This window comes from Oncorhynchus kisutch, linkage group LG2 (assembly GCF_002021735.2).
Source record: "Oncorhynchus kisutch isolate 150728-3 linkage group LG2, Okis_V2, whole genome shotgun sequence".
NCBI classification, from domain to species: Eukaryota; Metazoa; Chordata; class Actinopteri; order Salmoniformes; family Salmonidae; genus Oncorhynchus; species Oncorhynchus kisutch.
This window is the reverse complement of record NC_034175.2, coordinates 15,971,938-15,985,879: the sequence shown is the minus strand read 5'-3', so window position 1 is coordinate 15,985,879 and position 13,942 is coordinate 15,971,938. Positions and strand designations below refer to the sequence as shown.

Genomic DNA, 13,942 nt, shown 5'->3' with positions numbered 1-13,942 from the left:
TCTGACACTGCCTAGTATAGAGGTCCTGGATGGCAGGAAACTTGGCCCCAGTGATGTACTGGGGCGTATGCACTACCCTCTGTAGCGCCTTACGGTCGGATGCCGAGCAGTTTCCATACTAGGCGGTGATGCAACCTGCCAGGATGCTCTCGATGGTGCAGCTGTCGAACTTTTTGAGGATCTTGGGACCCATTACAAATATTTTCAGTCTCCGGAGGGGGAATAGGTTTTGTCATGCCCTCTTCACGACTGTCTTGGTGTGTTTGGACCATGATAGTTTGTTGGTGATGTGGACACCAAGGAACTTGAAACTCTCGACCCGTTCCACTACAGCCACGTCGATGTGAATGGGGGTGTGTTCACCCCGCCTTTTCCTGTAGTCCACGATCAGCTCTTTTGTCTTGCTCACGTTGAGGGAGAGGTTGTTCCATACTCTCCCTTTATGAGAACTGTTACCGGCTCAGGAACATACAGATTTTGGGTGGGATGGAACAACCCCCAAGTGAATTCATACCTCTGAGTATATGATATTCCTCAAGCCTCAGAGCATACCGTAGCTACAGGAGAATGATCAGGAGAATTGATTTGTATAGCGTAATGACTATGGCTTAGCCCACTACTTGTGACCCTACTAACAAGTATCTTCTTGGCTCTTTAGCACAATGGTAAGATTAATGAGCTTGATGCATTATGGATTCCACATGTCTGCACTCTGCTGCCATATACACCGAGTGTACAAAACCCTGCTCTTTCCATGACATAGACTGACCAGGTGAATCGAGGTGAAAGATATGATCCCCTTATTGATGTGACCTGTTAAATCTACTTCAATCAGTGCCAATGAAGGGGAAGAGATAGGTTAAATAATCATTTTAAAGCCTTAAGACAACTGAGACATGGATTGTGCATGTGTGCCATTGAGATGGTGAATGGGCAAGGGAAACTATTTAAGTGCCTTTGAACGTGGTACGGTAGTAGGTGCCGGGAGCACCAGTTTGAGTGTGTCAAGAACTGCAACGCTGCTGGGTTTTCCACGCTCAACAGTTTCTCTCTCGTGTATATCAAGAATGGTCCACCACCCAAAGGACATCCAGCCATTGGCAGGCCAGTGGTTGAAAAAGGGTAATTGATGAAAGAGGACAGAGGAGGCTGACACAAATTGTGTAGAGCAGCAACAGACAGGCTACAGTTAGTCATGTTTTCATGGCACACATTGGGCCCCTTGACAAAACTGGAGTGACTTTTGAATGCCACAGGATATCTGAACATCATTGCCAATCCGGTGCATCCCTTCATGACAACAGTGTATCCATCTACGAGTGGATTTCTTCTATTCGGAGTAGAGATCCACTATCAGCCAACTGAACACAACTGTGGGATGCATTGGAGTCAACAGTGGCCAGCATCCCTGTGGAACACTTCTGAAGCCTTGTAGAGTTTATGACCTAAACAAATTGAGGCTGTTCTGAGGACAAAAGGGTGGGCAACTCAATATTAGGAAGGTGTTCCTAATATTCTGTACACTCAGTGTATTATAGTATACTGTAGTTGTGCTTTGGTTTTGAAGCCTGAATGGCTGAAGGGAATGCATGAATAATAAGTACAATACAAATGATGTTTTTCTCCATGACATGCACTGAATGTGACAGTTCTCTGGACTGTTTGTCTTCTGAGTGAAACGGCCAACCATTTTATTGTACCACCTACTGTATTTGTAATTTTTTTGTAATTTGACAGTTCTGTATAGTGATTTCTGGCTATGGAGATCATCTCATGCAGCCTGGCATTGTAAGGACACAGTGTTGCATGAAAAAGCAAGCTGTAGGCAGACAGCAGGCAGTGTGACATACTGTAAGCAGCATGGTGTATATATATATATCAGGGGACAGCCAAGGGTTTTAATGGTTCGTAGAAAGTTGTGGAACGGCCATTAAAATGAGTTTGCCTTTCCATGTGATAGTAATTGAAATAGAATGGCATGTGCTTAACTGTTGCTGTATAACTGGATATCCAACGTTGGCAGAAACGTGTTGCAGCCCAGTGGGTTCTGTTCTGCCTCCCTCTGGACCTCTTGGAAACAATGAACCATTCATGTAAGCTCACAAGATCAGGGTGGCTCCCAAGTCTACCTCTGAACTGCCTTAGCCATGGTGCTTAACGCTGTAGATTAGGCCCAGAAGACATATGTTTTCTGGGTAAGGTAATCCTGAAGATTTTGAACCCTTCAACCCTTGGCTTCCAAGATAGTTTTGTCTCTTTATCCATATATCCCTTTCATCTCAGGTTGGGCTTGACCCCTAACTCAAGTGCCTCCTCCCATGCTTCAACAATGTCCTCAAAATGTTAAAGATGGGCGTACAATCAGAGGGGAGACATTTTAGCGGTGCTGTTAAGCCTGCCATTGTCTTCACCTCACAGAATAAGTAGGTCGGTCTACATACTCCTTAGTAGCGCTCATTTCCAGGTCTGCTCTCCCTCAGCCCTCCAACCTTACAGATGTACTTACTGTCAGCTCCAGTCATCTACCGTCACCTCCAGTCTCTTTGGTCTGTTCCACACCGGGGGCGTCAGAGTCCTGCTCTCCGCTGTGGGGGCCCTGGTGGGCGGACAGGCGGTCCAGAGACCTGGGCGACATATTAATGTCCCTTCTTCTATAGCACCAGCACATGGCCAGGTCGGCCCGGAATGACGGCATGTAGAAGCCATAGATGACCGGGTCAAAACATGTGTTCAGGTTGCCGAAGACAAACAGGGCGTGGTGGATGTATTCAGGCGTGACCTGCAGCATCTCCGGCTGGAACCAGTACCAGATACCCAGGAGGTAGTAGGGCGTCCAGCAGACCACGAAGGACATCACGATGATGATGGTCATCTTTAGAGTCTTCATTCGTGCTTTGGGGATCATGTCTGTGCCACTGCGTCTCAGGCAGGACTCGCCAGCTGGAAAAGTATGGCACTGGTTAGTAGCTTCCTAAAGCCAATGTAGCTATCAGATCTCTCCTGAACATTGTTAATGTATAATTAATGTTGGAACAGCATATAGGCCTACTGAGGTTGCCATTTTGGCCATGGTAGTATTGTGGTTGCCAGATTGGAATAGCTAGCTTGTACCTTTGTTCCTGTGGAGTTGTTGATTGATCTCAATGAGGATGTGTGTGTAGCAGAAGCTCATGACCAGCAGGGGGAACACGTAGAGAGTGACGAAGTAGAACATGTTGTAGACCGTCTCCTGCCATCGCTCTTTGAAGCTGCCATGGGTCACACACTGGGTGAAGTCTACGCCCTCTGCCTTGATGGCCCGGAAGATGAACAGCTGGGGAACAGGAAGTCACTGAGTAACAACAACCACAACATCTAATATGTATGACAATCCACCTACTGTAAATACAGCAGCACCTTTCACACAGGTATACACTGGGCTACTACAGTACTACTTTAGGTTATGTTGGGGATAATTTAATCTACCTTCAAAGTATAAAACTCAGTTGAGGTCTTGGCTGCTATTTTGTGCCAGAGCACTAGCCAGAAATGGGTGGTTTAATGAGAAAATGCAGTGGCTGAGTCATGTCTGAAGTATTTTCTGATTAATGAATGCAATGGTCAGTAGCATCACAGTAACTTTCAAGGTGGATCCATACTCTGCAATGGCTTTCTAAATTATTTGGGGACATAAATCACTATGACAGACATATATAAATACTGAATTGATTTATGATTTTAGACTAATTGTATCCAATCTGAGTTGGGGACGGAGTTGTTCGCTTTTTGCAACAATGCAATTTGACTTGTTTTCCAATCCCCCATGTATTAATAAAACGTTAGATTGTTTTCAGTGTTTAAATACTTGCTTTTATAACATCTCCCTCCTCCCACTGCCGATGTTGCACTTTCCTAATTCTCAGGAATATAATCACATTTCACACTCTGGGGGGCACAATTAACTAACTCATATCAGCATGCCAGGAATTTAAAGATTTCTCGCTGAAATGCCTCCTCATTTCCAGGAAGACTCCAGAAGGCATATCCCTACCTGTCTATCTACCCCCTTGTCCTTGCCCCAGTGCTGCATAGGGGCGGTGATTACGTGGGATCTCTGACAGTGTGGCACTGATACGTAAATCATGTTGTGCCCCTCTGCTGCATAGGGGCGGTGATTACGTGGGATCTCAGACGGTGTGGCACAGATATGTAAATCCTGTTATGCCCCAGTGCTGCATAGGGGCGGCAATTACGTGGGATCTCTGACGGTGTGGCACTGATACGTAAATCCTGTTGTTCCCCTCTGCACTCTGCAGCTCTGAGAATTAAATGACAGGGGAAGAGCCTGAGGCAAGACATTCAAGATGCCCTGCACTGTGGTGAATCACTCGCCTACCAGCAGGTGCACTGATAAAACTCCCCAGCAGCCCCGGCGCCACTCTGACAGCAAATTAGGCTTATTTGTCTACTCAGATTAACAAATCTATTCTCATGAGGGACGCGTGCCCCCCCCCCCCCCCCCCCCCCCCCGAACCTCCCGTCCCACACCTTGACACTCTCCCCCATTCAAGCAAACAGTCACTCCTGCCGCTTGAAGTAAGTCATCCAAACAATGTAGAGAAGCCTGTACTACTTTGAAGTTGTGCTGCAGTAGTATGCCATTACTCTTTGAAACCATTTTACACACTGCGCAAGAATATACCTAAGAATAATCCTAACTACGGTAAGTTATGTACTGTACATTTTATATTTCCTGAGGCTACATTCTAAATCAGATGACTTGTAATATATTTATTTATGTATTTTTTACAGGGGAAAAAAAAGGTGCCCCGCAGTGTGAATTTGAATAGGTTGTAGCCCAAAACAAATTCAAGATCACACTGTGAGGCATCTTTAATTTCCTTTTTTGATACAGCAGACAGGATTGTGTTTTTGATTCAAGGAACACCGTGCCAAAGAGCCAGGGAGATCCCCAGCCTATATTCATTAAATCCCCATCTAGGTCCATCAGTATGTGTGCACAGATGACAGTTGAGATGACAGTTGAGTACAGTACACCATGCAGGAACAGAATCGTAGGTAATGCCTCCTCGTTCGTCACTGTGTGTGTATGTGTGTGTGTGTATTAGATATACGATTGACCTTGACCAGATTAATTCAGTATCTGTCACAATTGGTGACCTCAGCCATCCTTTCACCTGTCATCTCCCATCAGCCACTGGGTCGAGAGTGTTAATTGGTACTTGAAACATCTGTGCAAACTGATTGATAATGTGTACACTCCCGCTCAGCCCAGTCAAAGCTCTTCTCTGTCCTGGCACCCCAATTGTGGAACGAGCTTCCCCCTAAAGCTAGGACAACAGAGTCTCTGCCCATCTTCCAAAAACAACTGAAACCCTTCCTCTTCAAAGAATATCTTAAATAAGACATCTTAGTCTCCCCCCCTCGCCACCCACCCAAAAAACAAACTTCTGTTTTGAGGCAAAATGTACTTATGACAACTGTGATATGTGGTTATCTCACCTAGCTATCTATTTTTTAAATTTATTCATGTAATTTTTACCCCCTTTTTCTTACAAATTTTGTGATTCCGATCTTGTCTCATCGCTGCCAGGCTCGGGAGAGGCGAAAGTTGAGTCATGCGTCCTCCGTAACATGACCTGACCAAAAGACGCTTCTTAACACCTGCCCCCGTAACCTGGAAGCCAACTGCACCAATATGTTGGAGGAAACACCGTTCAACTGACGACGAGGTCAGCCTGCAGGCGCCCGGCCCACCACAAGGAGTCACTAGAGCGCCATGAGCAAAGTAAAGCCCCCCCGGCCAAACCCTCCCCTAACCCTACGATGCTGGATCAATTGTGCTCCGCCATATGGGACTCCAGGTCACGGCCGGTGATCAAACCCTAGGGTTTAGTGACACCGCAACATGGCGATGCAGTGCCTTAGACCGCTGCACCACTCGGGAGGCCCTCACCTAGCTATCTTAAGATGAATGCACTTACTCTAAGTAGCTTTGGATAAAAGCATCTGCTAAATTGCTCAAATGTAAATATATATTTCTAAGTGCCTTGACTAACCCACAGCTAGAGCTGCACTTGGCATGAACACTACATCTCAACAACATACCAGGAATGATCCAAATCACTTTCACTTTAAGGAATTTACCTTGAATTTCTTGGAGTGCCACACTATTTATAGTAAATAAGGCTACCAGGGTTTTAACTCACCTGTGGTAAAGCCAGAAGCACGCTGAGGCCCCAGGCCAGACCCAGCATCCTCTTGTTCCGGTGGTGGGAGTTGAGTGAGTCCAGCGGGTGCAGGATGGCGTGGTGCCTGTCCAAACTGACCACCACCAGGATGAAGGCTGACGAGTGCATGGCAAACAGCTTGAGGAAGCATAGCATCTTACACATGGCGTCCCCGCCATACCACTGCACAGTGATGTTCCAAATGGCGTCCAGTGGCATCACCACAAAGGTCATCATCAGGTCGGCGGCGGCCAGGCTCATGATGAGTGGTCGCAGGTGAGAAGCCAGGCGCCGGCCACGCCCCCGGCACACACTGACCAATAATGCAAGGTTGCTGCAGGCGGCAAATAGGAAGAGGATTAAGGTGGCGCCGACACGGAATTGGGCGGCTCGGGTGAAGGTGGGCGCCTCCCAGTCAACCAGAGGGGGAAACTGGGACATGTTTGAGAGGGCGGGTTGCATTGACCCGGTGACACCCACTAATGGAGGCCTCAGGAGGGACAGGTTGCCAGACATCCTGGGTTGAAAAAGACAAGGTTTATATGAATGAGTGTAGATAAAGTAAAACATGTATATCCTTATCGTGATTACATACATTATTATCATATACACATCAAAGTTTTTATGTGCCGTCAGTTATTCTACATTGCTCTTGATAGGATAAGTGATTATTAATGTAAAATAAGACCTCATGCGACTGAGAAACAGCATACACTACATTAATATGGTTGTTTTTCATTTCACCACTTAGTCCACCAACCAACTCATCAGAGAGAAGCGTACCCACTGGGCACACCACATCATTTCAACGTGGATAATTGGGTAATATTTGGTTGAGAAGTTGATCAATGAGATTACAACATATATTCACCCACTCAAAAAGACAGCCAAAAGATAGTTGAATTGCCAATGTGTTATCACTATGCTTTCAACCATCTAAAAGCACAACCAAATTCCAATGGAAAAACAATGTCAGATTTTCGGTTTTAATTGTCACCCAAATGTCTATCACTGCACTTTCAACCATCTAAAACCACAGCAAAGTTAAAATGGGAATACAATGTCAGATATTTTGTTTTTAAATTTTAAAAAATGTTTTAAAAAAATTGCCTTTATTTAACTAGGCAAGTCAGTTAAGAACAAATTCTTATTTACAATGACGGGCTACCCCAGACGACGCTGGGCCAATTTTGCACCGCCCTATGGAACTTTCAAACACAACTGGATGTGATACAGCCTGGAATCGAACCAGGGACTGTAATGACACCGTCTTGCACTGAGATGCAGTGCCTTAGACCGCTGCACCACTCGGGAAATGTTCATGTTTAATGTGTTATCACTGTGTTTAATTAATCTAATAGCAGAACCAAATGACCTGTATTGCTTTTGAGATTACATTAATGCCGTTCGAGATTCTGTGCAGATTGTTACAGCAATTGTGAAGATCTCCATTGACCTGCAAGGTCCTACGCATACTATCTTGAACATGCATGTTTTATATGATTACATAAGAAGAAATGTATAGTTACAGTAACCTAAAAATGTGCCAATGGACGTAGTACTCATTTTAAGGTTGAATGTTACATTAGTTTGGAAGATAGTCTTAACTTTAGGCTATTTACTCTATTACAAAAGTAATATTGAATTCTGTTTGGTTGACAACTCAACCAAATATCAACATATAAAGGAGATGTATATACTGCTTGGATAGTTAAAGCTAAGCCACTGTCTTAATCCATTTCTTTAACTTATATTTTTGGTTGAGTTGGAGACGTGAATCCAACATCTAATTTGTTAACTTGTGGACAAGTTAATAGGCTATTTATTGTATTTCAAAAGTGATATTGAATTGTTTTTGGTTGTAAATGCAACCAAATATCAACATCTGAAGGAGATTTATATTCTGCTTGGATAGTTCCATCTGTACCACTGATTTAGTTTGGCTTTAATTCCAGTTTGTCTACAAATTAATAATGTATATGTTGGATTCATGTCTGTATCTCAATAAATAAATACAAGTTAAAGAATAGGACTAAATCAAATGAAATCATACTTTAAATGCACCTTAAATTAAGTTTGTATTGTCTATTTTTTTGTTGAATTCTGGGTTTAATTGAAAGAATAGCTGTTGAGGACTTTTCATGCCTAAATAGCATCATTGATGTTATATGAGTGATAAAGTATGGTCACATTTCATTTGCTCTGTTAAACCTACCCTTTGGAATGGCTTTAATAGCAACAGTGAATCTATTTAGTTTTAAGTGGAGATTTCCCAACAATATTTCTCATGATTGCACATTAGTAATAGTCAGTGACAAATATCATAGCTAAGCAGGGCTGGGATTGGTTAAAACCTTAAAACCCTGGATGGGAGACCAAAGGGTAGATTCTCCAGTAGGAGGTACTGCCCAGCCTATTGTTGTTTTCTGACAGTGGATTATTTAACGTTGAAGATCTGACGTTGTTTTAAAGGTACAAATTCAACATATTTTACACACGGTTTGTCTATGTTTAAAAATGGTTACCATAATGACATAATCCTGAGGCTGAAATTTCACCCTCAAAACCACAATTGATGACTTTTTAAAAATCCAATGAATTTTACACGCAGATTCCACATCACAATACGTTGGCAAATTAAGTTGAAACATCGTTGATTCAACCAGTTTGTGCATGGTGCGTAATGGCATCAAGATGTTAAACAATTATCCGAATGACAGAATCGCACGGTGACATATTGTAATCTCCTGGTAATCAGAATATGAAGCTGCCTGTTATTGCTCAACTATACACAGAAGGCCAGTGGAGAAGTATGGGTATTCAACACACTGTTTTGTCACGACTGAGATGAGGCAGTCTCCCCTGCTAATAACAAACCTCTGCGGTATAACTCACACAGTAATCGCACAAGCGCTGCATCTTCCTCTCTCATAAATGCTGTTTTTATGGCTCTAGTTGGCCTCCCAAATATCCCTCTATTCTGTTAGCCAGACACAGGTTTGGCATGTCAGCTAAACTCTTGTCCAGTGTAGCATATTTATCTGTCGTCTTGAACACCAGGAAAATGGCCATATTGATGCTACTGTAATTTTCACAACAGATGTTTGGGAGGAAATGTACATAGTATGTATGCTTGAATGGAATGCTCTGTGTGGAATTGGAGTTGGGATAAATGCTCTGTATTGAAAAAACAGACATTAAATCCTATGCTTAATAAGCAATACCGGACTTACTGTTTCAAATAGGCTGTAGTGTTGGTGAGAAGCATTGCAATCATTTCTTTGGAAAACAGTGATCCAACCTGATACGATTCTGTGACCCCAATTGGGTTGTAATAGAGGCCTTACAGTGCCTTGCGAAAGTATTCGGCCCCCTTGAATTTTGCGACCTTTTGCCACATTTCAGGCTTCAAACATAAAGATATCAAACTGTATTTGTTTGTGAAGAATCAACAACAAGTGGGACACAATCATGAAGTGGAACGACATTTATTGGATATTTCAAACTTTTTTAACAAATCAAAAACTGAAAAATTGGGCGTGCAAAATTATTCAGCCCCCTTAAGATAATACTTTGTAGCGCCACCTTTTGCTGCGATTACAGCTGTAAGTTGCTTGGGGTATGTCTCTATCAGTTTTGCACATCGAGAGACTGAATTTTTTTCCCATTCCTCCTTGCAAAACAGCTCGAGCTCAGTGAGGTTGGATGGAGAGCAGTTGTGAACAGCAGTTTTCAGTTCTTTCCACAGATTCTCGATTGGATTCAGGTCTGGACTTTGACTTGGCCATTCTAACACCTGGATATGTTTATTTTTGAACCATTCCATTGTAGATTTTGCTTTATGTTTTGGATCATTGTCTTGTTGGAAGACAAATCTCCGTCCCAGTCTCAGGTCTTTTGCAGACTCCATCAGGTTTTCTTCCAGAATGGTCCTGTATTTGGCTCCATCCATCTTCCCATCAATTTTAACCATCTTCCCTGACCCTGCTGAAGAAAAGCAGGCCCAAACCATGATGCTGCCACCACCATGTTTGACAGTGGGGATGGTCTGTTCAGGGTGATGGGCTGTGTTGCTTTTACGCCAAACATAACGTTTTGCATTGTTGCCAAAAAGTTCAATTTTGGTTTCATCTGACCAGAGCACCTTCTTCCACATGTTTGGTGTGTCTCCCAGGTGGCTTGTGGCAAACTTTAAACGACACTTTTTATGGATATCTTTAAGAAATGGCTTTCTTCTTGCCACTCTTCCATAAAGGCCAGATTTGTGCAATATACGACTGATTGTTGTCCTATGGACAGAGTCTCCCACCTCAGCTGTAGATCTCTGCAGTTCATCCAGAGTGATCATGGGCCTCTTGGCTGCATCTCTGATCAGTCTTCTCCTTGTATGAGCTGAAAGTTTAGAGGGACGGCCAGGTCTTGGTAGATTTGCAGTGGTCTGATACTCCTTCCATTTCAATATTATCGCTTGCACAGTGCTCCTTGGGATGTTTAAAGCTTGGGAAATCTTTTTGTATCCAAATCCGGCTTTAAACTTCTTCACAACAGTATCTCGGACCTGCCTGGTGTGTTCCTTGTTCTTCATGATGCTCTCTGCGCTTTTAACGGACCTCTGAGACTATCACAGTGCAGGTGCATTTATACGGAGACTTGATTACACACAGGTGGATTGTATTTATCATCATTAGTCATTTAGGTCAACATTGGATCATTCAGAGATCCTCACTGAGGGGATGAATAATTTTGCACGCCTAATTTTTCAGTTTTTGATTTGTTAAAAAAGTTTGAAATATCCAATAAATGTCGTTCCACTTCATGATTGTGTCCCACTTCTTGTTGATTCTTCACAAAAAAATACAGTTTTATATCTTTATGTTTGAAGCCTGAAATGTGGCAAAAGGTCGCAATGTTCAAGGGGGCCGAATACTTTCGCAAGGCACTGTACCTACCAGTAAATAACCACGTTGACTCTGACCATGATGGATCTGTTTTTATACCACTTTATGGCCAATGCAATCAGCCCACACACAGAGCACAATAATATGGCCTGTGTTGTGTCCTAGCCCCAGAGGACTGCAATCAGTGCCCTATAGCATCATTGTGTGCACTGTTTGTGGACTGTGATTCATAATGGCACAGTGACGTACAGTACACCATGGACCATAGTGGGGGAGTGAGATGTCTTTGCACATAAAAGTGTAATGACAAAGCCTCAAAGTGAGAGGCTGATCCAGGAGGACTTTGTGCACTGTATATCACACACATATCAGAGATAATAAGGTTGGAAATAGGATTATGATAGAATGATCAGATAAATGATCTGTATTCATCATCATTCATTTGATCTTACAGCATAATATCAAATGAGATAAGATTATCAGACAGTATGTCACAGTGACTGTACATCTTCTCTTGGCAAGTGCAGTAGATTTAAACACCACCAATCAACAATCGTCAAAATATTATCGAATACTCAAACACATGGACTGTTCACCTAGAGTAAGATGGAATGACACTGAACCTGGAAACACGAAAAGCCAGTGTTGTTTAGGCTACATGTGCCATCTGCCTGATGTCTATTGGCTTGAAAGTCGATGTAGAGGACTGCAGAGCCTGACCTTACCCCACTCCAGAGCTGTCAACACACTCTCCAAACACATTGCCCTGTGAATACTAAAGAAGAAGATCATGTCTTTGTACAGCAGGGACATTGGGACCGGGAGACTTCTGCTATCCGCCAGAGAGAAATGTCACACCAGAATGTGCCGAAAAAGCCAACTGGTGCCATGGATTCCCCATTAGCTCATTTAGTTTGTCAGCCTACCCTGGGAATGAATGGAGTTTATAAATCTTTTTAACAAAGGGCATTGTCATGTGTAATGTTCGTTCTTGGTTTGTAACACAGAGAAAGGCCCATTAGATTGATATAATGGTCATTTTCAGCCTCTTCTGACCATGACTTGTTTCTATTCGGCCCCGTCAGATCCCTGATGGCCCCAGTACTGATGCTGAGAACATTGACACAACACTGCACTTAAAGTAGCAGCACAAAGACAGCCTTTCTCTCCCTGATATAGAATACCCAACCATATCCCCCTTTCAGTTTAGATGACCTTGGACCAAGTGTGTGTGTCCTTATGCCACACACACACACTCCCTCTCTCTATCACTTTGTCTCTCTCACCATCTCACTTTAATTAATTCAGCATTAATTATGCCTTTCCTATGCCACACACACACACACACACACACACTTGCTCTCTCACCATCTCACTCTCATTAACTAAGTCTTTCAACGCTGATCCTCACTCTGTCTCCTCTCAGTATATTAATATTTTCAAAACGAAGTCTTGAATGGGTGTTAATCATGTAATAGAATGATGAGTTATTTTTAGTGGCTTTGACTGTTCTCCCATCCACTGAAGAATAAATGGCACCGGCACGCGAAGGTGTCTGAAGGACATTGGGATCAAGTTTCACGCAGTAAATTGATCATCCCAGCATGCACCAGTAGCCTACTAGGGGCTAGGGCAGTGTTTACAGTGTACATTCATGAATTATTTTTTGGCGTCACTGCAAAGCGGTGGTAATATAAATCCTATATCGAAACCCCGTGCCATTCTACTCTTGAGCAAGGTAGTTAACCCCCAACAACTGCTCCCCGGGCGCCGTGAACGTTGTAAGGTAGCTCCCCGCACCTATCTGATTCAGAGGGGTGGGGTTAAATGCGGAAGACATATTTCGGTTGGCGTCACTGCTTTTGCTATATTAGTGTGTGCGCAAGGTAAAAGGTCGCGGTCGATTCGGAAACTGCAGCAATCTGATGGATGGGTCAATGGGACTACAAACTTTAGGTGGAGGGAAAAACCTTTAACCTAACCTTTGAAAATGGAAGGTAAAAAAAAATAAAGTATAAGACCTATATATTTGTAACGTTTTGCCTTTATATTTTGGACATCTGTTTGTTTTCATGTTGTAACTGGACAAGAAGCGTAGATATGCAGGGATATTGCATATTTTATTCTATTGATTGTTTCGTACCATATAGTCCTTTAACAAATTAGGATATTTTGATTGTTATGCCACTATAATATAGGCTATACAACAGTTAGTCCAATTTATCCTATAGCTATCCTATATGCTAGTCATCTGTCCACATAATGACAACATGCAGTCAGATATATTACAGGACTATGCTCACTCTTACCTTGTTTAACGCTCAACTCACTTGGAATTCGCGCATTCCCTCACAATACGCCACAAAGCACACTTTCTCTCTGATACAATGTTGTGTATTCCAATTGATCAGCTAAACCGTCATGCAATGAAATATATGTATTATCTTCAGTTACCGCAGTATCAAAAATAATTGAAACCCAAAATTACGTATTCTTCTCCAAAGTAGGCCTACAACAATTTCAGCGTTTCGGTTGATCCATCTTTCACTCAGTTTTCTTTTTGCATATGTCAATATCCATGGGAGTTTCCCAAATGATCCAATGTCCAATCCTTGTCGGGCTCCGAGGTTGGTGAAATAGACTCTGCAGCTACAGTGCAGTTCAACAGACCACTCTATCCCACTACTTGCGTTCATCAAAAATAGACATGGGAGGGGAGCTGTCCATACACGCAGGTGCTGAAGTGCTGAAAATAAACCTGGTGCATCAAAAACATAGACTACAGATTATTTGGCAATACTGATTTGCAGGCGC

The 13,942-nt window shown here is 43.0% G+C and overlaps 1 protein-coding gene across 2 annotated transcripts; it reads right to left on the bottom strand.

Moving 5' to 3' along the window:
* Positions 1-2,281: 2,281 nt before the first annotated feature.
* LOC109903537 (gonadotropin-releasing hormone II receptor) lies at positions 2,282-13,832 on the bottom strand. Of its 2 annotated transcripts, XM_020500312.2 has the most exons (4): positions 13,438-13,832; positions 6,210-6,747; positions 3,112-3,313; positions 2,282-2,940 (listed from the first exon to the last, which is right to left on the bottom strand). In XM_020500312.2, the coding sequence occupies exons 2-4, from the start codon at positions 6,744-6,746 to the stop codon at positions 2,519-2,521; spliced, it is 1,161 nt and encodes a 386-aa protein (XP_020355901.2). In that variant the 5' UTR covers position 6,747; positions 13,438-13,832; the 3' UTR covers positions 2,282-2,518. The 2 variants fall into 2 exon arrangements, with proteins under 2 accessions (XP_020355901.2, XP_031658924.1); XM_031803064.1 differs by lacking the exon at positions 13,438-13,832 and having other exon boundaries at positions 6,210-6,836.
* Positions 13,833-13,942: the final 110 nt, after the last annotated feature.